The 24,101-nt window shown below is 46.8% G+C and overlaps 2 protein-coding genes across 16 annotated transcripts in view; both read right to left on the reverse strand.

Moving 5' to 3' along the window:
• Positions 1-686: 686 nt before the first annotated feature.
• Positions 687-20,841, reverse strand: RGN (regucalcin). 5 transcript variants are annotated; one of them, XM_025155382.3, is made up of 8 exons: positions 16,036-20,841; positions 14,671-14,820; positions 12,901-13,065; positions 10,543-10,725; positions 8,828-9,043; positions 7,407-7,538; positions 1,778-1,932; positions 687-970 (listed from the first exon to the last, which is right to left on the reverse strand). In XM_025155382.3, exons 2-8 carry the CDS (start codon positions 14,681-14,683, stop codon positions 920-922), a joined length of 915 nt encoding a protein of 304 aa, XP_025011150.1. In that variant the 5' UTR covers positions 14,684-14,820; positions 16,036-20,841; the 3' UTR covers positions 687-919. The 5 variants fall into 5 exon arrangements, with proteins under 5 accessions (XP_025011150.1, XP_046759802.1, XP_015133172.1 ...); XM_046903846.1 differs by lacking the exon at positions 14,671-14,820; XM_015277686.4 differs by lacking the exons at positions 14,671-14,820; positions 16,036-20,841 and adding an exon at positions 13,310-13,360.
• JADE3 (jade family PHD finger 3) overlaps positions 19,783-24,101 on the reverse strand; it is a 62,476-nt gene continuing 58,157 nt past the window's right edge. For all 11 annotated transcript variants that reach the window (XM_015277754.4, XM_046906182.1, XM_046906184.1 and 8 more), the window contains one exon: positions 19,783-23,131. In XM_015277754.4, coding sequence (XP_015133240.1) covers positions 22,233-23,131 — 899 coding nt within the window. In that variant the 3' untranslated portion in view covers positions 19,783-22,232. The remainder of the gene's footprint in view (positions 23,132-24,101) is intronic.

Raw genomic sequence — 24,101 nt, forward strand, 5'->3', positions numbered from 1 at the left:
GGCAACCTGTTCCAGTGCGTCACCACCTTCTGGGTGAAAAACTTCCTCCTAAGATCTAACCTAAATCTCTGTCTCGGTTTAAAACTGTTCCCCCTTGTCCTATCACTAACAACCCACAGAGACAGCCGTTCCCCCTCCTGTTTATATGCTCCCCTCAAGTACAGGAAGGCCACAATGAGGTCTCCCCGGAGCCTTCTCCAAGCTAAACCCCATTTCCCTCAACCTTTCCTCATAGGAGCGGTGCTCCAGCCCTCTGATCATCTTAGTGGCCCTCCTCTGGACCAATTCCAAGAGATCTATGTCTTTCTTGGGCTGGGGGCCCAAGGCCTGGATGCAGTACGCCAGATGGGGCCTCACAAGAGCTGAGCAGAGGGGGACAATCAGCTCCCTCTCCCTGCTGGCCACCCCTTTCTTAATGCAGTCCAGAACACAGTTGGCCTTCCGGGCTCCAAGCGCACACTGCGGGCTCATGTCCAGCTTCTCGTCCACCAGGACCCCCGAGTCCTTCTCCGCAGGGCTGCTCTCAAGGAGTTCTTCTCTCAGTCTGTATAAATACCTGGGATTGCCCCGGCCCAAGCACAGCACCCTGCACTTGGCCTTATTGAACCTCATTAAGTTCACATGGGTCCACTTCTCCAGCCTGGCCAGGTTCCTCTGGAAACAAATTATTTCATTAGAGGAGAGAGTTACAATATCCAATAGTTTATTAGGGTGAGAATCTTTTACTACAACAAAATATACCATTAGATATTTCAGCCTAAAAATATTCCACGTATTTCATTAGTTCTTCATCCTTTCCTGATGAGATATTGTAATTGTGTTATGGTTTCAAGGCAAGAGATGCTGAACACCCAGATAAGACCTTCTGACTTGTCTTGCTTAAGTCAGTTTCCTTGAATTCATTCTGAAGAGTGCACATCTAACCCGCAAATGGATATGGCGGGATTCCTTTCACACCAAGCCCAGTGATCTACCAAAAAAAAGAGAGGGAGGAAAAAAAAGATAAATGCATTAAGTCACCACTACCAAACATTCTTCTTTCACAATCAGCTTTAATTCAGAAAAGGATGGTGTCCAACCTGACATACTATTGTGTTGTGTATTCAGCAGCTTATCAGAGACCGGAATTTCAACCCACACTCTTTACACCCTAAGCAATCACCAGCCAGAGGCCACTCCTCAGTCCATTGTCCATTCCCCAAAAGCCACTTCTCAGATGCTGCCAAGCCTTAGTTCTGTAATTCCCAATGTAGCTTTTGATATGCACCTATACAGATGTGCGGGGTCTTAAAAACACAACCCTCAGGTGATGTATTTTTTAAAGAAAGAATTTAGTTGTAACTATCCAGAGAGTAAATAAAAGCAGATGTTTTTATCTGCCATTGTTTAGGGTACAAAACATCTTCTCGTAATAAACAGAAAACTCCCTCCTGGGAGGGGAGCAGTAAGAAGAGGTGAGGGCACAGGAAATCTGCACTGTCAGCTACAATACGCCATGTATTACAGGTCCTACAGGACATTTCCTGACCCATTTTATTTGCTAGCATGGATGTCACTGGTAACAAACTTTAAATAAAAAAAAACATTTCCAAATCTCTGAATACATTTAAGTTTCTCCTCCTGCAACAGGAACCAAAAATACGAACTTCACGTGTATGAATGACATTCTAACAACCGCCCTCCTCCTGCATCCCACCACTCCAACAGTTGTGTTGTCTTAAGCACAGGAGGAAAAAATATACAGCCTTCTAAAATGAAAGGAAAAAGGCTCATTCACCTTGAAAACCCCACCAGCCTGCGGCTGCCGGGAGAGCCACTCTCTATCCATCCCGTCGCTGGCAGAAGTCACATACATCTCTGAATAATCCTTTCCTCCAAAGCAGCAGGAAGTTGTCTTGTCAACAGGAAGCTTCACCGTCTGGATTCTTTTTCCTGGAGAAAAGCATGCATGCTGTTTCTTGTTTGTCTACTTACAGCAAGAAATTTAAACAAATTATTGCAAATAAGCCCTGTAGAGCCAGGCGCTCCACAGAAGCAAACCGGGCGGGGGGGCTGGGAGGTCCCATGCTGTGTTTCAGCACACTCATGGACACCGGGACACAGAAGGCAGGTATCTGTTAGCCACACTGCTGCCAACCAGGTTATTTGACAAGTTTCAATCTCCAGTTATCACAAATGAATCGTGGCCCAAATCCCACATGAGAGCATGTCCTCTAATTAAATGCTAACATCCATAGCACAGACATCCACATCTGAGCTCATCATCTAGGTTGCCATATAGGCAATGGAAATGGGATTTAATTCCTCCCTAAAACAGGTCACATGAAACACGCCCCAGACCTGCTGACTTCTCTGTTTTAACTACAAAGGAAGCCCAGAGCGAGCAGAGCTCGTGCAGCTCTCGCTATGCTGCCAGTGCCTGAAGTTAAGGAAGATTAATTCCTAGAAGATTTTCCTGAAATTTTAATAACCTTTCAAATAAAGCTTGCATAAAATAGAGATCATGGGACACGTCTGAAGTTTACAAAAAACTTAAGGCTACCATAAATATTATGCATTTATTATGCCAAGAAGTAACTACCATCCTAATGACAGAAGTAAACAGATTGCCTCTGGTGTTAACCAGAAGATTGCTGAGACACTTCAAAGCAGCTTTTTCTACAACTCCTCCAAATTCTGGGCAATATAATAATGGCTTGTAGCCATCATGCCTGTCTTGTTTACCTACAGTTGACTTTTACTTTCTAGAAATACATCTGAATCCCTTACAAAATGTGTGATTTCCCTGGCTCTTCAGTTACGTGTGCACAAGGCTTGGTCCCCTTACAGTAACACGCTGTTCAGTGAAGTGTTGAAAGAGCAGAATAGCAACCTCGATATTGGGAACTCTACAAAAGAAAGAAAAAAATGGAAAACTGGGTCTGCTGAACACCTGTGAGAAGTTTTTGGTCAGCTTAAGAGTAAGGTAACATTTCCCAGGATGTGTTTATCAAAGCACTTTTGTCTTACTTATTATGTCCTCTAAAACCTTTTGCCTCACCCAACAAGCTGTGCTTTGGTCTTCTGCAATGCAGTATCAGCATTGCAAACAACTGACAGAAGCACATACCAAATGGGTTCACCTGTTCCACAATACTGAGCAGGGCCCAGGCACAGTGAAAAAGAAAGATGTAGCTGTAGGTGTCCCTGTTCATTGCCAGAGAGTTAGACTAGATGACCATTAAAGGTCCCTTCCAACTCAAAGGATTCTGAGATTCTACTTTTATTAAGCAATTGGTACAGTTCTGCCACAATTTTGGCTCAGGCCCACCTGGTTGGGGTTGCTGCTCCCCAGGGATAGTCTGGGCTCTGCTTTGGTGTGAGAAGATACACTGGCTGTGCAGTATAAGTTACAGTATGGCACATGATGCAGGACTAAGGGACCCATTTTACTTGCTAGCATGAATGTAGCCCATATATCCAAAACTTGGGACTGAGAGGGATGCGTGGGTTTGTTTTTGTTTTGCTAAATGCCCTCACACAAGAGCTGGATACTTTTATACTGTCTTGCTTTCATTTCCAAAATAAATGAAAGAAAACAGCAAGCTAACAGTGGTGAAAGAACCTCTTGTATGAGATAGAGAAGTTTGACTCTGGGATTCCTGATGTTGCATAAGAAGTTTCTTTGACACTGACCCACAGTGATCAAAGTAAAAATCAAAATAAAAGTTAGAAAAAAGAAATCATAATCAGTGTAATGGTGCTTAGGTTATATATGAATGTGGTTACCTCCTTTCTTTCCCTGAGAAAAGTAAATCTAAATATATTGAAAATTGGGTGAGAAGAAGCCCTGTTTGTTGCCTGGGAGTGATGAGGACTAAAATGAGTTCCAAGGCAATGATCCTGCCAACTGGCTCCAGCAGCACTTAGTGGTTACTCAGTCAGCTGGAAGTGGAGGAATTACATGGCTATATGGGTTATGTGGTGTCTTGTAAAACACTCCAGAGGCCACCCTAAAAAAACTGTCTGACACAAAGTCTGAGCAAAAAGGAGAGGGAAGGGCATTCAGAGGCTGAAAACATGCATCAAAAGAGAAGAGGCATAAGCACATGAGATAAGGGAAGAGGCCCCAATTGCATTTGCAAAGTGGTCCCAGCAGAGAATGGCCTGGGTGATGTTGTTTGCACAACTCTGAGATGAGCAATGTCTTCCGGGAGATGGGAGAAAATCTGCACCTGGCTGCTCTGAAATCCATCTGAAAAAGTATTTTTTTATGGTTGGTATCTGTAGATGAGAAAAACCTTAATAAAAATCTTTCAGAGACCCTGTACAATCAAGGGATATGAAAAATTATCAATGAGGAAGAATTGGAAAATAACTAATTTCCCATTAAAAGCCATGGTTTCATAAAACCAGGTCACTAAGTGACTGGAAGGTAAGAGTTGGCACACACACAAGTTAGACATCCCTTCTGAGCCCTTTGGAAAGCCAGTGGGATCAGCCAGCGCAGCCTTTCCCTGTAGCACATCCTGAATCCAAGGGCAGAAGCTACCAAGGCTAAAGAAGCCTCAACCTGAAAACCTGCTTCACTCTGAACCTCAGAAGCTACATTTAGAAAAGATGCCAAACCAACAAGTTTTCTTGCCCAGTGCTGTTGGGATCTCGTAGCTGGAGCTTTGTCCTCCTGGGGTTGTGTCCCGCAGGACAGGAGGAAGTCACACATGTTGGCAGAGCCTTGGGTGGGTATAAATAAAAAGGAGAAGGGAAAAGACCACATGAACCTCAGTTAAGAGACCCTGGAGGAGTCAGAAGAGAGGTGGCAGCCTACTTGGTGCACACATGTCAGCATGCTGCAGAACAGGCCCACATCAAGGGATGCTGGCATCCCTTAGTCTGCAGCCCCATAAAACCCCATGACTTCTGTTAGAGCAGGACCAGCGCAGCAGATCCTGCACTGCACTACGCAAACCTGTGCTGTCTGAGATGTCAAAAACAAGTTCTCATTCTCACTCGCTGGCCCCTTGCAGACAGTGTGGTTCAGTCTTTCTCAAGTGCTTTACAAGAGTTTATACCCTGACAAAATCATGCCTGGCAGACCACCAAAGATGAAATGGGAGTAGCAACACATGGCAGGCTCAGACAATGGGCACACCCAAGACATTACTGTGGGAATGATAAAATGCTGTGGGATTCATTAAATATTTTTTTATGATTTCAGTTGCAAAATCTATCACGTAAATAATGTTCAACAATAAAAAAAAAGAAATGTTGCTGGCATCAGTGTCATGTGAAACTTGTATTAACTTCAGTAGGGTGCCCAAAACAAAACACCATGTTAAAAAAGCAAGAGAAAAAAATGGCTTAGATCACCATTACCATTTCGTGGCTTATCAATAATTTTCCACATCATTTATTATCGATAAGGTGAATACTGATGTTCAACTTAGTGGATGCAAGAGGATGATAAATCTTCGTTGGATACAAGAGGATGTCACTGTGGGTGCCTAGCTATTGCCCACCCACCAAGGGTGATAACACAGATGAGACACTCCAAAGGCAGCTAGGAGAAATCTTTGGTTCCACTGACCTCATGCGTATGGCAAATTTTAACTTCCCAGACACCAGCTGGAAATATCATACTGCCATGACAAGCAAGACTGCAAAATTCCATAACAAAGCTGAAGATCACTTCCTGTTACAAGTACTTAGTGAGCCAACTAGGAAAGGTGCTCTACTGAACCTGTTGTTGAGAACTGAGAAGGTTGATGGTAGGTAGTGATGGCAGGTTGGCCATCTTGGCCACTGTGATAATGAATTAGCTGAGTTCAACACTTTTGGTGTAAGGAGAAAAAGGGCCGGCAGAATTGGCACCCTGGGAATCAGCTCTGGGGGGCTGAGGGGTCTGGGAAAGCAGGTTGATTTTTAAGAACCACCTTTCAAGAGCCCAAGAGCAGGCAATCCCATTGTGTTAACAAGCCATTCTGGCCAGCGTGGTGTCAGACAGCAAAATAGGCTGTTCTAAATATGTAAAGAGTGAGAAAAGACCTAAGGAAAACACTGGATTGGTGCAGACAGTCACCTAGCAAGTAGGGATGAGGAAAAGTCAGAGTCATATTTAGTGCCTTTTTTGCCTATTTTTAATATTAACGTTAATATATATTTTAATATCAATGACAGATCTTGAGCTGCCCGATCCTCTGAGTTGAAAGACCTTGACTGGGGGAGCACTGACTTCCCATTTCTGGCCACTGAAATTCTAAGGGACCATTTGTAACAGTTGAGTGTGCAGAAGTCTCAGGGGCCTGACAGGAGTAGACTTCAGAGTGCTGAAGGAGACAGCACATTATAGCTGGACAACTCTCAACAGTTCACCAAAGAGTGCGGAAGCCTGGTGAGATCCCCACTGACTGGAAGCTACCTGATGTTTCACCCAGCTACAAGAAGGGTATAAAAGAAGACGTACAAAACTACAGAGCTGTTAGCCTAAACTCAGTACGCAGAAAAAAATATAGAGACTGTTCTGGGTGCTATACAAAAAGGCGTTTAAAGAACAAAGCTACTAGCAGGCATAATCCACATGAGTTCATCAAGGAAAAGTCCTGTTTTAGAGATTTGATACCTCTATACAGCAAGGTCACCCGCTTGGTGGATGAAGTGGATGTAATCTTTCTTGCTTCTAGTACCTCAGTGCATCCTTCTGAACAAGTAGCCCAGCTGTGAGATGAACAGGTGCATGCCATGCCACGCTAGGTGTGGAACTGGCCTTGCAGGGGAATCTAGATAGACTAGAGCACTGGGTAATCGGCAATGGCATGAGATTCAACAAAGAACGCTGGGTGCTGCATGTCACTGCTCCCTGCAGCTCCCTGAGTAGGGGAAGCAGAGGGAGATGATGGGCTCTGCTCCTGGGAACTGATGGCAGGACAGAACAGCACAAAGCTGCATAAGGGCAGGTTCAGACTGGGCCTTAGGAAACGTGTATTTACCGTTTAGGCGGTCTGACATAGGAACAGGCTTCCTAGAGACGTGCTTGGAGTCCCACACCTGTCAGTGTTCCAATCACATTTGGACAATGCCCTCAATAGTATGCTTTAACTTTTGGTTAGCCCTGAAGCAATCAGGCAGTTGGACGTGATGGTCTTCATAGGTCCCGTCCAACTGATCTAACTGTTCTCATGTTCTATTCAAATGTTCTATTTTAACTCAAACAATTCACATGTGTAACAGTAATTCCTCACTGCAGCTTTACCTTTTCCAATGCAACAGAGGCTGGGAACAGTGGAAACTTATTTACAAAGCTAACTTCTAGGAGCAATAATAAATAAATAAATAAAACTTAAAAAGAACAGTTGTACCATTTCTGCGTTGAGGGGAGAAGAAAAACCTCGCTTTTGGGTTTTTTTAATGCACACTTTGCAAGGACTCACCTGTCTCAGGATCAAGGCGAATCACTCTCCCACCATCGTAGCAAGCTACCCAGAGTTTGCCTTCTGTATCAATGCACATCCCATCAGGAATGCTCTCCTCTTTTTCCAGTTTGTATACACTCCTACGGTTGCCTGCAGGATAGAAGAGAAAGTACAACTAAGAGATGCTCTCTTCTAGTGTATGACTCATGCTCTGTATTTAGAGTAGAAACTAATGATTTAGAATATAAATTAATGACTTTTTAAATATATATATATATATGTGGATATATACATATGTATGTTCAGAACATGAACTACTTATTCTGAAAGTAAGACTGAATTCTTTCAAGTACGGTTTGCTTCCAGTCAGAGAACTGGAGATTTTCAAACAGACTGCTGAAACATGCCAATTATCAGTGTTACAACACAAAACTGACCTTCAGCTACATAAACTGAGAGTTTATATAAACAGAGAGTTAGGAAAAGCAATAACTTCAAAGGCACACTGTCAACTTAAAAACAAATAGTTCTATCTGAACTTCTATCCACTGTTATTAAAGAAAATTAAAACCAACTTTCCAACATTGTTTATTTTATGCTCTGACAACTTCAATGTTTCTCATGTGTTGCAATGCTTTTAATGAGTTCCCCTTGTGCTCCTAGGGATTATCAGATTGCCCACAGAAAAATAAGCTGGGGGAAGGAGGGAGAACCACACCATTTCCTAAAGAAAAAAATAAATCATAAACCAAAAACACAGTAAAGACATCAGGACAAGATGCTACACCTAAAATGACTTAAAATGTTTTAAAATTAACAACCTTTCAAATCGACAGGGTTCTTTTAAGGCAAAATCCTACAGTCTGTGTATTCAAAAGCAATTTCTTAGTTCAAGTCACTCAAATTTTTGTTTTGCCCAAGCATGTAGGAGCCCTTATGGGCTTGTTTCGCTTTGTTTTAAATAAGCGAAGGAAGAAGACTTTTGAGTTACTGATTTCCAGCTGTTGCTAAGATCTGTCTGCTTGGGATTTAAGAAACAAAATAGAGTGAAAAAAAATCTAGAGAAGCCTAGCAGCAGTTTTGAAAAGCTAGCCTCGTGCAGCCACAGAAATCTAAGCATACAAGGAACACTGCCCTTTTTATGCAGGAAGATCAGACACTCATCATGTTTAGTAACAGGAGTCCAGATTATTACTCAAACTCCATCATGCAATTGAAATATTTTATATTAGCAACTGCCTCTGGTTTGTTTGGGATACAGTCTTACGGGGGCACAGGTGAGTTTTAATATGCCTTCTGCTGCTTTGTTCTAAGGAGGATTCTGAAGAAGCGCACGCGAAGCTCGGAACATAATTCATCCTCTTGGTAATAACCAGAACAAAAACTAACACCACGATCTTCAGGCACAAATGACTACTTTAAAACACCACAGTTCATACCAATTTTTCCAGTTTGGAGGTCATAATCAAAGGCATCCACTGAGTAGGACAAGCTGTCAATGTAAAAGAAGGTTTTGTGATCCAGCGACCAGTCCAGCCCATTGGAAATGTCCACCTGATCAAAGTGCTTCACCACAGAGTGGTCAGGGCAGAGCGTGTAGAGGGAGCCCTGGCGTCTCTCCAGCACTGCGGGTCGAATCTCTTCAGCCATCGTACCTGTGCAGGGCCATAGGGCAGAAAGCAGGCTCAGAGGGAATGAACGGGGTTTGGTGGCAGCCCCTCGCTGTGATGATGCCCACACTGGCAGCGGGAGAAGGGAGCAGCAGAGGGGCTTCAGAAATTCAGGGAAGAAGCAAAGAGGAAGGCAGATTTCAGAAGTGCTTGCATCTAGCAGATGACAAAACAGAGCCTTTGTTTTGACTGCTGAACTGTGGCAGAAATGGCATGCAGTGCGACTTCTGCCAAATGCTTTTACTTTCAAAAACAAAGAAAGGTGTTGGCAACACTTAATCTCCAACATACCTTCATATTTTGTATTGAAGAAGCATAGGAAATACTTTTCACCTCCCTCAGAAATCGTCTTACAGGAACAAATCTCATCTTTGTGGCTCTACATTGTCAGCTGACAGCAGTTCTTGAGAGGATGCGGAAAAGCAGGCTAAGGTAAGCCTGAAGTTCTAACTGCACAGCAGGTGCACGGAGCAGTGCTTTTAAAGCCAGGAGAGAACCAGGAGATGGCTGAGGCAGGAAGGTACCTCTGGCTGTCATCTAGTCTCACCCCTGCTCAGAGTATGTTGCTCAGGACCAAGGCCTCAAGGAATTCCTCAAGGAATGGCTTCAAGCTGCGCCAGGGAAGATTCAGGCTGGACGTTAGGAAATACTACTTCTCTGAAAGGGTGGTCAGGCACTGGAATGGGCTGCCCAGAGAGGCGGTGGAGTCACCGAGCCTGGTGGTGTTCAAAGAGCGTTTGGATGTTGTGTTGAGGGACATGGTTTAGCAGGAACCATTGGTGAAGGGCGAATGGTTGGACTGGATGATCCTGCGGGTCTTTTCCAACCTTAGCGATTCTATGATTCTATGATTCTAAGGCCAGTCTGGTCTTGAATATCTCCACAGATGGAGACAGCACGGCTGCTGTGGGAAATCTGTTCCACTGCCTGACCATCCTAACAGATGAGCAGCAACAGAGTTCTCTTACATTTACACACAGTTTCCCCAATGTCAATCTACAACCTCTTGTCCTGAGTACCAGTGAGCACAATCCAGCTCCACCTCCTTTAACAGCACCCCACCAGGTTCTTACAGCCATGGGTAACATACCCCTGAGCCTTCTCCTCTCTGTGCTCCAGTATGTCCATTGGCACTTTGTCAGCACTCAAAATGAGCACACTGACAGGGTGAAGACAAGGTGTCTTAAACTATGCAGACCCTGAAGAGTAGCCCTCTTTTTACAAAAAGAATCCTGATTAGGTGGTGGCCAGGTGATCCAAATACATTTCTAAATGGGGCTGAACTCTAATGGAAGACAAAAATATCCTTACTATAAACTACATATAAAAATACACGTGAACTATATAGTTTGTATTTTTATATATATGTTGACTACAAACCAACACTGCATCTCCAACTGACTGCTGCACGCTGGCAGTAAAACCACGGAGGAGGAGCAGGGCAAGCACTGAGCAGCAGCAGAAAGGAACCAGAGGCAGCATACCTGCAAAATACCTCCCTGCAGGATCTACTTTCCCATCGTTGAATCGGTTGTTTGCTTTATCTCTGTCCACCTGAGCAATGGTGGTTACCAACTGCTCTTTCCATTTCAAAGCAGCAAACCTGGTTCCCAGCGTGATGACATAATCCCCCGACTTCCGAAGAGCCACAGAGCTCACAGGAGCATCTAGAAACAGCAAGGGAGGAATGTGCCAGTAATGGCAGATTAGTATGCAGTAGTTAAGTAAAAAGAAAAAAAGAAAAAAAAAAAAAAAAGGAAGAAGAAATGAGTGTGAAGATAACATCTCTGTGAAAGCCTCCAATCAGATGCAACATAAAGGAGAGCAACTTTAAATAGAGCAATAAAATCTGAGATAGGATTTAACAGTAAAGACTTAGAAATATGCATGGGACTGATCACCAACTCCCTAACTAAAACATTTGCTGTATTTATAGCTTTGTAGAGAGACAGTTTTGCCAATGCTTACAGCCACCATAAGCCATTGGTGCTGCCAAAAGGAGCCGCTCCCTGCTGGCAACCAGCTCATGGCACCCTCTGGTCTGTAGCCCTACCAGAGACACCACCATACAAGAAGCACAATGTAGGCACTGCCCAGCTGTATGCGTGCTGATGCATGGGGAACGGAGAGCAATACAAGGGCACGGCTTTAGGGTGCAGACTGCTCCAGTCACCCCAGAGCTTCCCAGACCCTTCCTTTCTCCATGGTGAAATGTAGCCTCTATTTGCAAAGAGGGCACATGCATCTTTTCATATGGCCCACTGCACTGAACCAGGGCTGCCAGGAGCTCTGCTGGGCCCTGCTGAGGATGCACACGTGCAGCACAGCCAGCAGTGTATCAATATGGCACCCTCGCCTCCCCAAGCTGTAGGGTCACGGTGCCACCAGCCCCAAAACTCTGAGGAGCACTACTCATTCCAGGTTCAGCTTGGCTAATTGCCTTACCCAGATGTGTGAGCACACTGCTGAAGCTGCAGGTGGCCCCGGCTCAGCTACGCTGGCAAGCAGGTGCCACTTTCTCCTTCCTGACACAGCACCACAGGACAAAGGGTACAGAAGGCCAGGAAGATGGAAGCAGCCACCATACTGCTCCACATAAAGGCAGTGTAAGCAACCATACAAGCCCTCATGTCTGGTTTGGCTGCAGCCAACTAGAGGGCTTTGCTGAAGAGCATCCACTGGAATTGCCCTTCTTTGCAATACCATTCTAAGCTGCACAGGAAGCTGGCCGTAAGGTCATAGCAGTGTTATGCCTGATGAGCAGGAAAGGGCATCTGAAGCTGTTGCTAACCACAGGGCTACCGTAATTCTCTGTGAGCTTCAGTAATGCATCATTTCTCCCTCGTTTTCCACTTTGGACGTCAACCCATTATTTTAACCACGTGGCACTCTCTGAGTGTTCTTTTTTTCCTGTCTATAAATGGTGGTATTCTCAAAGGCACAGCTATTCACTATGACTATTTTACTACTAAACACAGGAAATTAAAGGAAGGAAAAAAACAAAAAAACCAGAAGTCCAACCTGCAGAGCAGCTACTTTAGCTGCTATCCCTCCTACATTTGCAGAGGCTGACCAGGAGACCTGAGAGTGGCCTTTCTGTATCTAAATGGGGGCTATAAGAAAAAAGGGGACAGACTCTTTAACAGGGTCTGCTGTGATGGGACAGGGGGAAATGGTTTCAAACTGAAAGAGATTTGGATTGGGTATAAGGAAGTTTTTTACAATAAGGGCGATGAGGCACTGGAACAGGTTGTCCAGAGAAGTAGTGGAAGGCCCATCCATTCAAGGTCAGGCTGGATAGAGCTCTGAGCGGTCTGATGTACCTGTAGGCGTCCCTGTTCACTGCAGGGGGGTTAGACCAGGTGACCTTTAAGGGTCCCTTCCAACTCCAACAGCTCTATGATTCTATGATCACACCACCTGTGCGGCCCGAGCCAGGGATGCTGAGGGTGGTCAGCAGCACCGCTGTAGCCAGGTCAGGGGAGGGGAGTTTGGGAAACAACGCTTCCAAATCAGCATCACTCCTCCTCTCCTCTTGAAACTGGTAGCTACGCTGATTTTAGGGGCAGAAAGTCCAGATCAGTGCACTGTGAGGCGACGGGTGGGCAAATCAAATGACTTTCACCATGAGTTACTGAACGTGAGACAGCAGTAAAACCCACGTTAAGCTATGTCAGGAGCTGCCGTGAGACAGACCCATAGAAATTTACACTATCCCTTCCAGAAGTTAAAGTACAGCTGTTTATTAGCGCTGGCACACCTCTTCCTTTCTGGAATAAAGCCCTAAACTATTGAGCACAACCAACTACTGAGCATCACCAAGCACCACAGCAGCTCCTTACCCACGGACACAGCCTGCACCTGCCCGCTGGCCGCATCCCAGCGGCAGACCTTCCTGCCCGTGATGTCCACGCACAGCAGCGAGTTCTCCTTCTCGTCCCACACCGGGGACTCCCCGAGCCTGTAGCGGTCACTCCCGACGCACTCGATCTTAACGGACGACATGCCTGAGGGGAAAGCACAGCTATACACAGCTGCGGGAGGCGGGAGCGCAGCGCGGCCGGGCACACGCGGTTCCCCACCGCGAAGCCGTCACGGCCAGCACGGGGACCGCTCGGCCCAGGCCCGTGCCCGGCCCTCCCCGGCCGCTCCGCCGCGCCTCCCTCAGCGCTGCCGCTCCCGCCAGGCGTTGCGAGTCGAACCTGAAAGAAAGAAAGAAAGAGACGATCCCGGCGGTAACAGCGCGCCTACCTGCTCCCGGCCCGCACCGACGCGCCCGGCCCGACGCCGCCGCTCTTATACGGCGGGAGGCGGGGGAGGCAGCCACGCTAGCCCGGGGCCGAGGGGCAGCGGCGTGGGGCCGGGCCTCCCCCGCGGCCCTCCCTGGGGCACTGCGGGGCGGGGGCCGAGCCGGGCCGGGCAGAGGGCTGCCGGCGGCACGGCGTAGGGTCACGCAGTGCTTCTTCCGGAGCCACTGAGGCCGGTGGCGGGCAGCCGGGCCTTCGTGGCCCTGAGGCGGGTGTGCGCTCAGAACAGCGCGGTTTCACTCACAGTGCTCCCACCTCGTTCCTCCCGGCAGTGCTGGGTGCCACTAAGAAGTTAGTCTTTTTATTTTGCATGCTTTCATTGCACTACCGGAGCTTATGCTTAGAATCCCGTGTTCTCTTTCTGCCCTCGCTGTGCTGCCATGCGACTCACAGTGGGATTCCATCTCAGACCTGAGAGCAAGTTATTACTGACTGCCAGCACAGAAAACAAACATCTAAGGGAAAAAAAAAATGCCACAGTAGCTCTGGGTTTTGTGCACTTCACAAGGAGAGCTTAAAAAAAAAAAATTGTGACAAAAATTCATTGAGAATTTAATCATAGAACCATAAAGGTTGGAAAAACCTGAGATCACTTAGTCCAACCACCAGCCCGTGCCCACTGATCACGTCCCTCAGTGCCACCTCCACACGGTTCTTGAACACCTCCAGGGACGGTGACTGCACCGCCTCCCTGGGCAGCTGTGCCACTGCTTCACTGTTCCTTCTGAGAAGAAACATTTCTCATTATCCAACCTGAACCTCTCCTGGCACAATCTGAGGCCATCATTCCCTCTCATCTTACTGCTGTTACCTGGTTGAAGAGGCCAACCCCTACCTCACCACAACCTCCCTTCAAGTAGTTGTAGAGAGTGATAAGGTCTCCTCTGAGCCTCCTCTTCTCCAGACAGAACAATCCCAGTTCCCTCAACCCATAAGACTTGTGCTCCAGACTCCTCGCAGCTTCGTTGCCCTTCTCTGAACACACTCCAGGGTCTCGATGTCTTTCTTGTAGCAAAGGGCCCCAAACTGATCACAGTACTCAAGGTGCAGCCTCACCAGTACCAAGCACAGAGGTAAGTTGAAACAGCTGTTGCTTTTCACAAAGCTCAGCCATGTGTGCTGCTCCCCAGGTGCCGTTGCACACAGTGAGGCCATTGGATGCACGGCCAATCAACAGCTCACTGCTTTGCCAGCAGAAGATGCTCGCAGCCCTCCCCCACCAGTGATCCCCCCTGCTCCGCACTGACCTCGGCCTTTACCAGTGTGGTTAGGGAGCACCAAAACAAGCTGTGTATTGACACACACCTTGGGAGAACATTAACAGCTGATGCGCGCTCCAGGTTACAACACCAACTCTCCCTTCTGCCAAAGTGTCAAATATTTTGAACTTAGACCTCTGGTTATGTGGCACAGTGCTCCTCCTTTGACTCTTCTGTAATGGCTAACCCAGGCTTGCTGAAAGACAAAACAGAGGAATTTGTGGGTTCATTCACTCATGAGTGACTTCATGAAGAGTGGCTTGGCCTCAGGTTTACCAGGGGAGGGAAGAGAGATGCCGAAGGAGCTGGCCACTTCCCACTGCTGCACTGCAACCACAGTGTTTACCACACGATGAGTGCTAAGGGGCTCACAGCATCCCTGTGGCCTCCCACCAGCCAATGGCTCAGAGGTGCTTGGTGGGCCCGCCTGTTCCTGCACCTGGTCAGGCTCCTTGCGCTCCAGCTGCATGGGAGTGGTGCATTATTGCAACCACTAATAACACAAGGCATGAGAGATCCCACAGGGGGAAAACATAGCCCCACCCAACAAGAAGGGGGTGGTGGACAACTTCGTGGCTTGAAAAAAGAAAGCAGTTCTTGCATACGCGGGTTCCTGAGAGGCTGCAGTTCTTCCTTCTTTTTCATGAGCCCAGCCCTGCTGTTTCATCATCTTTAGAGCCATCTCTGTCTCTTCTTTATTTACTTTTCTCAGTATACAGCTGGGGAAAGCAAGATGAGAAGTGGACGCTGCCATGCATTTGTTTTCAGCCAAACATCATTCGTGGAATGAGCTTTCCTGCCTGGATCAAGCTTTCATCTGTCAGCAAGCAGCACGTAGGTGAGCATGCTGAGAGGTCACAGCCACGTACGGGACTGGGTGATCACAACCATGTCTGTAAGCACTCACATGATTTGAACACTTGCCGAAGCTCAGGATTTACCTGCTTTGCAAACATCTCCCTGAGAGAAGGCAGCACAAGACTGATGAGCAGCAAACCTGTGCCTGCTGATTATTTTATACAGTACCTCAAGTCTAACACACGTTGCTAGCACGCTGTCAAGGAAGTGAACGCAGAATGGATTAGGAGTCCTAAATGGAGGGTATCTTTTCTAAAAAGGATTGCACCAAGTTACCATGAAGTTGTATCCGAGCATTTAGCATTTAGCCTTAAAAGGCCAGTTTCTGTCACAGCACTATCAAAAGTACCCTTTGCTTATTAAGATTTATTAGGCAGGCTTCTTTGAGCATCACTGCTCGCGTACTGGGCACAGACCCAAGAAAAAGCATCGCACACCTCAGAATGGAGCGCTATAACCAAACACATGGTGTGGCCCCTCCCGCGGCGGATGGTTTCTCAAACACCCCTCCCACCGCCACACGTGCCTCCCAGCTCCCATGTCAGCACAGCACCTGCTAGCACTAGTTCCTGCCATCCCAGGCCACCTCACAAAGCTTGAGTGTCCAGCCGGGCCTCCCCAGCCCTCCGCTCCTCCAGCGGGGAACAGGGCGCCTCAGAAAGGGTGAGCATTCTTCCAGTGGAGCATGGCCAAGAAATGTTTCCTAATGCCTTGCTTTCCTGCTCTTTGTACCCCATGTGGCCTGGATTTGCATTTTGCTTGCCTTGGGAAAAAGAAAGATCATTGATATGTCCTGTGGCAGCTGCAGAATTACAGCCACAATGGAGGCAGTATCAGTAACAGTGCCCTCAGTGTTCGCAGCGCTTGGGCACACAAGCCCTTCTTCAGGCCCAAATCAGAAGCAAACCTCAAATTAACTGCAGGTTTGGGACAACTGCTCTGAGCTTAATTCAGTGCATTCAATCAGACAATTCGAGAGAAGCCTGTTTTCCGGATTAGCTGCCTGTGACCCATGTAAACGATGACTTGCTCACAGTTATTCCACATCACCTGGCCTGTCCAGTTCTCTGCCTTTAGTCTTATTTTGGCCAGGGGAGACCAGGGGACAGAAGGTAAGCCCGTGCCCTTTCAGAGATAGCAGAACAATGCTGAGCCATCAGCTGGAGGAGCAGAGCTGCCTCTGGCCCTATCCAGCCAGATGCAAATGGAGCCCAACATATCAGTGATGTTGGGCAGCACCACCCCAGGAGATAAGAGAGGTGGAGCCGTGGAGGAATGCTCCCAGACCCAGCTGTTCCGGTGGCAGTGGGTGCCCTTGGGAGCAGGATGGCTGAATGATTCGTCCCCTCAGCTATCTCATCCCCCCACGAGGACCTGCATTTTCAGAGCCAGCACCATTTTCCCAAATGGCACATAACACATTCTCTTTTCCCAAGTGCCATCCCCAGCGGGCTCCCTGTGGTTACCGAGGCCTCGGCAAATATGAGGAGTGGCGTCTTGATGTCGGTCACAAGCTCAAAGGCTTTTGGACAACCAGGAAGTTTCCTGAAGACATCTTTTATGCATTGCTGTTGCACTAGGTTTGGAATTCCTCCTCAGGTCACAGGCCCACCAGTCTGGCTGGCAGAACGCCTCTGGAGCCATTAGGGCACCCTGTAAAGGAATGCCTGTCGCAGTGCCCAGTGCTCATCTCCAGGATGAGGGCAGGTGGGGCAGCACCTGGGGGAAAACAAGAGACTGGAAAAATGGCTTGAGGATGGCAGGGTAAAAAGAAGCCGTAAAGGTGTCATTAGCAAGCCTAGCAGATTTAGAACAATGCCTCAGATAAGGCAGCCCAGCCAAAACAGATACCAGCTTCAGGGCTTAGGAGAACAACAGCCCCAAACAAAAGGCAGAAAGGCAGGGCAAGGTGGATCTAGGACACAGCCCCAGCCATGAGAAGCCTGCTGGAGAAAGAGATTATCTGGAAGCTTTACTCATAGAGGCAGAGAAACTAATGGACAAATACCTGAGGCTGCTTCTCCTTACGCAGCAATATAAATTTACCCAAGCTACGTGCAAAGGGATTATCTCTAGAAACACATGCATGCACATCTGCTATTTGAAAACAACTCCCCACCTGCTATGTAATTCTTAAAGGAAAAAAACAGTTTTGCTTCAAGAAACTGTGCTTGCTGTCACAGCGATCTAGTTCTGTCCCATCACTGGAGAAGAGTCCGCCTGCGAGAGGGGAGTGGAGCTCAGGTGCAGTTATCCCAGGATAGAACTATAGAAATCGTTTGAGTTGGAAGGGACCTTTAAAGGTCATCAAGTCAAACAAAATCCCCTGAAATGAACGGGGACACCTACAGTTACATCAGGGTGCTCAGAGCCCTGTCCAGCCTGTTGGGGATGGCCCAGACAAGCAGGCAATGCTGCAGAACTGCACCCCAGAAGGTGCCAAGGCCTGCTGTGCCATGATGCTGGCATAAAGTAAGATTAAGAAGCAGAACCAGAACCCAGGATCCTGCAAGCCTTCACTTATCCCTAGAGCAGCAGTACTAAGGCACTCCATTGTTTCTCATCTCTGCCCTTTGCCTGTACTTTTCCCTTGCATGCCTAGCTCCCAAATTGTGCAAGGAGCTTCCTCTTACTCATTAATTCACATCAAGTGAGGGTTTTCCCAATAGATGTGTCAATTCCCTGCAGTGCTAAACCCATCATAGGTACTAGGATCATCTGAGTTCACGCCGATTGTGATGACTGGCTTGTCACGTTATCTCAGTTCACAGAGGCAGATTTAGTAATTCAGTCACTGAGCATACTTCTTGCTCTGCCATCTCTGCCATACAGCCTGCACGCCTGGGCATCACCCATGGTAGCAGTGAGTTATGACATCAAAACCAAGTGTGAACTTTAAAGGTTGCTTTTGATAGTCAAGCATTTGTCATTTCTCCTTGTATGGTTTGGGATTCATGATGCAAAGAGAAAGTTATACAAAGGATGCATGTAATGGCAGAGCCAATGCACCAGTTACAGTTGTAAAGTGTTTTCTCCTTAGGCAAAGACATAAATCCAGAGACAGTGGTGCTAGAAATCACCATGAAGACCCTGCTTGTTTTTGGGAGAGTTTGGCCCAAGTTACTCTCAACAAGTAACCAGACTGCCGTGGCTGTTGGAACTGTCATTTCTAATGACTCTGCGAACCAGCAGCAGTTGTTTCCAAAGGAAACAAATGGCAATACCGATGTCCTTCTTTGTCTGTCTTTTTCACATCCCAGGCACAACTGGACTGCACTTTCAAAGAGATGCGAGGCTACCAGTCAAAAAGGCACAAAAAGGCAGCCTCTTACTGAAACCGGCAAGCGCACCTTCAGGGAAGAAATCCTGGTCCTGAAAATCAGCTCTCAGTCTATCATAGTCTATCTATGCTGTTCTTTTCCTCTCCTCTGTATGCACCTTCACTCCCCTTTTCCTTCCTCCCTTGGGTTTTCTTCCCAGCCATGGGACTCACTGCCCTGTTTCACCTGTCCCACTCCAGCTCCACTCCTGTTAGTACGTCCAACCGCATACTGTTCACTGCTCTGTTCCATCTCACTTCACCATGGCCTCAGGCACACACAGCAAGTCCCTGTCCCTCCAGGGCAGGAAGGATGCTGTCAGGGTTGCACAGCTCCACATGCTCCTCGCTCTCCATCCTTGCTTTTGCTGCCTCCTTTCCTGCCTTCTCACCCGCCTTGAGGCAGCAGCAGCTTTGGTCAAGCAGCACGGTACAGCACAGCTCTGGCCTGTGAGAGCAGGGGGAACTACAGCAGAGCATCAAAGCAAAACCCACACGCAGCATCAGCCTGGGAATGGGCCTGTGCCAATCTGTTCCTTGTACAGCACCGGCCAGTTATTTGTGCATGTGTGAGAGTATTTGAGCATGTATGAGAAGTGGGACGAGGCAGCCAGCCAGGCTTCAGGCACCCCTCTACAACTTAATTTGTACAACCAAGAGAAGAAGACATACCAAAACAGAAGCAGACAGACAAAAAAGTGAGACCAGTGCAGAAAACGGCCTTTCGCATTTGCTGGGCTAGGCAGAAACCAAAGCCAGCCATGGACTATTTGCTAAACACAGCAAATCAGCTCTCAGTGACTTTTCTGGGGGGGAGGCTGAAGGGAAGAGGTTTTCCTTCACGTTTCGGCTTGTTAAAGTGTTGCTAGCTCAGTGGAAATGATTTACTCCTGATGGACGCGGCGCTGCTGTTGGACCGATGAGTTTAATGACCTACGGACACGGAGAGTGAAGCCCTAAATAAATCACAACAAATGAAAATACTGTTAGCAGTTTCATAATTTAATGAAAAAGTACTTGTAAAAAGGGGACATCTGAAAAAGACCGAGTCCATCTTGGAAAATTGAATATATATATATATTTATATATATAAAACAAAATGCAAAAACACCCCAAAAAAAAAAAATCGACAAATAAGGTTAAGAGGTAATACTTCAAACAGTTAGCCACCGAACACACAATAAAAACTAGCAAATGCACTTTGGGAACAATACTTGAGAAGTACACAACCAAGGGCTCCTTCATGTATCTATTAAAATCACGTAAGAATTAGCAAAACCATTGCCCGGGAATGAATAACCCCGGAAGAGCAGAAACGTTGAGTTTTGCTGAAGCACCATTTTCCTCCCCTCCTCCACACGCTTCTGGCCACAAAATGACACGAAGGCTTTGCTCACCTCCCAGTGCAAGCTCCGTGGGATTCCGTGACCAGGAAGAGGATTGCTAATAAATATCGAAGGAGAACTTAAGAGAATCAGAACTGGAACACAAATGAACAAACATCTGTTTCCTTATTCTGAACGGCCCATGGCTTAGAACACAAAGCATTTCCCGTTAAAATAAAACATGTAGAAACCTAAAATGCTACCGTATATTTACACCAAAAGAAATAATTTTGAAGATACAGCTCTAGAAAGACAAATTACACAAATATACATAAAATCAAGAAGTGGGTTGGGTGGGGGGGAAAGAAAAAATACGATGCGTGAAGCAAATAGATTAGAGTTGCCAACTATACTGAGTTGTATTTTTTTATTATTATTTCACTACAGCAAAGTCCTCCAGCCCTGACCTGCTAGTCCTATTGCGAGTAGAGAGATTTCAAAGGTTAAACCAAATCTAAAAACGTTGCTGTAATTTCCTAAACTAAGAGCAATAAATTAAGATGATGAAGGAAAGCAGGCTGTTGTTTGGGTTCTGCATAGTCATCTTTACGCGGGGTGTGAACCTTCCCAGACAAAATGAGCCCTCTAGGGACAGGGGGTGCTGCGGATGGCTGGAACGTGCAGCACGGCTGAGAACAGCGCAGTAACTTTGCCTGGAAAAGAAGAAATTGGTCTCTATTCGAACAAAAAAATCCCAGATCACATGAACAAACCAGAAAGGGTTTCCCCTCGTTTCTCGCTTCCTCCACACCAGTTGAAATTTAAACACCAGTTAACAACTGGCTTTAAAGCACATGCAAAAAGCTTTAGTTTGGGAAACAGCAACTGATCCAGAGGTTGAAAAGCAGCTTAATGGAACCAGTAAATTTTCGGCAATAAAAAACATACTCCAGATGATGACTGGCTAAAATTTTACAGCCCCAGATGCCATGAGCAGGGCTCTTAAGCCCACATTTAGGCAGCTGGGGTTGAAAATTTGTGCCTACGTAAAAAGTTCGGACAAAATTATTTCTAATTCAGCTTATTTTAAAAACACCAGGTACAAATATCTCTGGCCGTGAAATCTCAATTTCAAGAGGAACCTGGCATCACTGGTGATTGCCTAAATGTAAGTGTCAAATAGCATTTTTCTTTGAAGTAGTACATCTACTTTTGTAAACACTATCCACAAAATTAGCCATCTGTACTTGTTAGCTGGGTAAAATATTTACAAGTGCATCCCACAACAAGCAACTATGTACAGAGATTAAAAAAACTTAAGTACTACAAGTTGTATATTTACAAAATAAGCAAATTATTGTGAAGAGAAACACAACCCTCAGCAGGAGCAGGGAGCAAGGGCACACCCAGAGGTCAGCAAGTTTGGCAGCTCCAGCGACACCTGCTCCCACCTCCACAGGGAGCCTGCAGACACCCCTGCGGCTGGAGCCCTCCTGCAGGACTGCAGGGGACCGTCACTTAGTAGTCGCTTGGGCCTGATCCAGCAGAGCACGCCAGTACGTGCCTGGGGAGCCAAGCACTGAGTTCCGGGAGAAATCAGCAGGACTCAGCACAGGAGTAACTCTAACACGTACCTAAAGTGCCTTGCTGGATCAGAGCCGCGCTGCAGGTGCCGTAAGAACGCGGTTTCAGTGTCTCCGTTCGCGGTTCCTTGCAACATGCCAAAGCAATGCAAGGACTTCTCTAATGCCTGTCCACCACAAGGTTGACATGAGGTGGACATCTGGCCTCGTACACGTGCTGGCAAGGAGGAAGCAGTTTCCTGAATTTACGCAAGGATCAACCACTTCATGCTTTCCCAGATGTTCAACTCTAACAGAACCCATCAATTTCTTCGTGACTTTGCAATAGCTCGGTTAACCTTGCAAAGGCTGCAAGCCAATTCACAGTTGAACAAAACTACTCTGATTTCACTCCCCTTCCCATCTCCCGCTGCAGTTCTTCCTAACGAAGCTCCCGTGCTGTTTTCTGGAACCTGTGGATGCTGAGCTTTGCACTGGTACACCGGAATACACAAAGGCTGAGTTACCCCGTGGGGGCTTCTAATCACCTTTGTACCGAACCGTGAGAAATCATATTCTTTTTGTTTCTATTGTGACACTCTCTTCCAAAGTCCTTACTCGGACTTTCTCTCTCCGAGCTACTTCGTCTTAACCTCATTTGCTCTTTATTTTCATCACTTTCTGCTTCAGAGTCACTCAGCTCCAAGTCGGGACAGTACCCGTCATTGTCCTGGTACGGAGCCCCTTCAAGCGTCTGCTTGCTCCACAAGCGTTCTTTTGCTGCAAGCCTTCTCGTTGGCTTCTCACAGCACCTCAAATCTTCCGTTGTCCTCACCAGACTGTTGGTGGCCTCCTTAAAGGACCGGCTGAAGTGCTCAATGGTGGATTTTCTAAAACCACTCTGGCTGGCCAAATGAGCCGTCAGCACAGACTCCTGTTCAAAGGGCGTCTGGCTGGAGCTGTCCCTCTGGCTCACATCACCAGTCCTGCCCATCAGCCCATTGGACTTGGCCACCAGCCGTGAGCCATCCTGCTGCAGCCGCCCATTCCCAATGGAGGACTGTCCGTGCAGAGCAGCCTGCAGTGCCAGGGGCTTCCCTGATGGCTGGCCCCGGTGGAACTCCGGCACCTGCACAAGACCGGAGTCCTTTGCCTCGCCACGAGGCTTGCCGATCCCTCCTGTCACAAGCAACCCATTACTTCTGGTGTCGTGTTGATACCTGGAGTAAGATTTGGCTTTGATTTCAAATGGCTCCTTTGACATCGGCACGCTCCTTTTGCTGTAAACAGTGCTGTTGTTGTCAGGAGAGAGCGGTCTGTTGCCAGGCTTCAGTGAGTTATTTTTGCAATCTCCTAGTGCTGATTTGGGCATTTTTAACTTCAGGGTGATCCTGGGAGGTGGGTAGAACAGTGTGTTCTCTAGTGCACTTGGCAGGGTATGGCCTGTGTGAGAAAAAGACGAGGGAGCAAAAGATGAGAAGACTTTTAAAAAAGAGGCAATCGCTTCTTTACCTGCAGGGTTTTACAGACTATGAGAAGGCCATTCAACTAGAAGCATTTGCAAACAATTACTGTGAAATTATGTTAGGACATTGAAGAGAAGTCAGGCTACTGAAAACAGCTCCATATCACTTACCAGCTCAGAATTTAGGTCCGCATTTTAGAATTTTGACTAAAAAACAATGAATTGCCCTTTCATGGGGCTTTAAGCCAGTGAATTGAAGCAGTTTTGAGACATGACTGAAGTAGTTCCAACAGAACTATAAAAAGTTCACATTCAGCTTTGGACAGAGAAAAAACAATGCTTCAAACTGAGTTGCACTTTGGACTTAGTTCAGCTCTCTGCTTTGTTTTATAAAATTCTCTGTTTTAAAACTCTTTTCACTCCAATATATTACTCACTATGATATAATACACTTGCATCACCATTGCAAAATAGCTATCAAAACATTCTAACAAGCTTTAAAAAGCACTTGGCTTCGTCTTAGTAGACATGTCTAATAAAATCTCGTTACACAAAACCAAAGTGCTTTAGAGTACTGCTGTGTCCACCAAGTATCATAGAATCATAGAATGGCCTGGGTTGAAAAGGACCACAATGATCACCTAGTTTCAACCTCCTCTGCTATGTGCAGGGTCTCCAACCACCAGACCAGGCTGCCCAGAGCCACATTCAGCCTGGCCTTGAATGCCTCCAGGGATGGGGCATCCACAACCCCCTTGGGCAACCTGTTCCAGTGCGTCACCACCCTCTGAGTGAGTGTGTGTCCTAGTCTCATCTGAAACAGTTAAAAAAAACAAACAAAAACCTGTCAGTACTAACAAAATTTATCCATGGTTCAGGAGTAGAGAAAAAGCACAAAGGTTTCACTCTAAGCTGGTTATGGAAAACACAATAAGTATCTTGAACGAA

Source organism: Gallus gallus, chromosome 1, assembly GCF_016699485.2.
Source record: "Gallus gallus isolate bGalGal1 chromosome 1, bGalGal1.mat.broiler.GRCg7b, whole genome shotgun sequence".
NCBI lineage: Eukaryota > Metazoa > Chordata > Aves > Galliformes > Phasianidae > Gallus > Gallus gallus.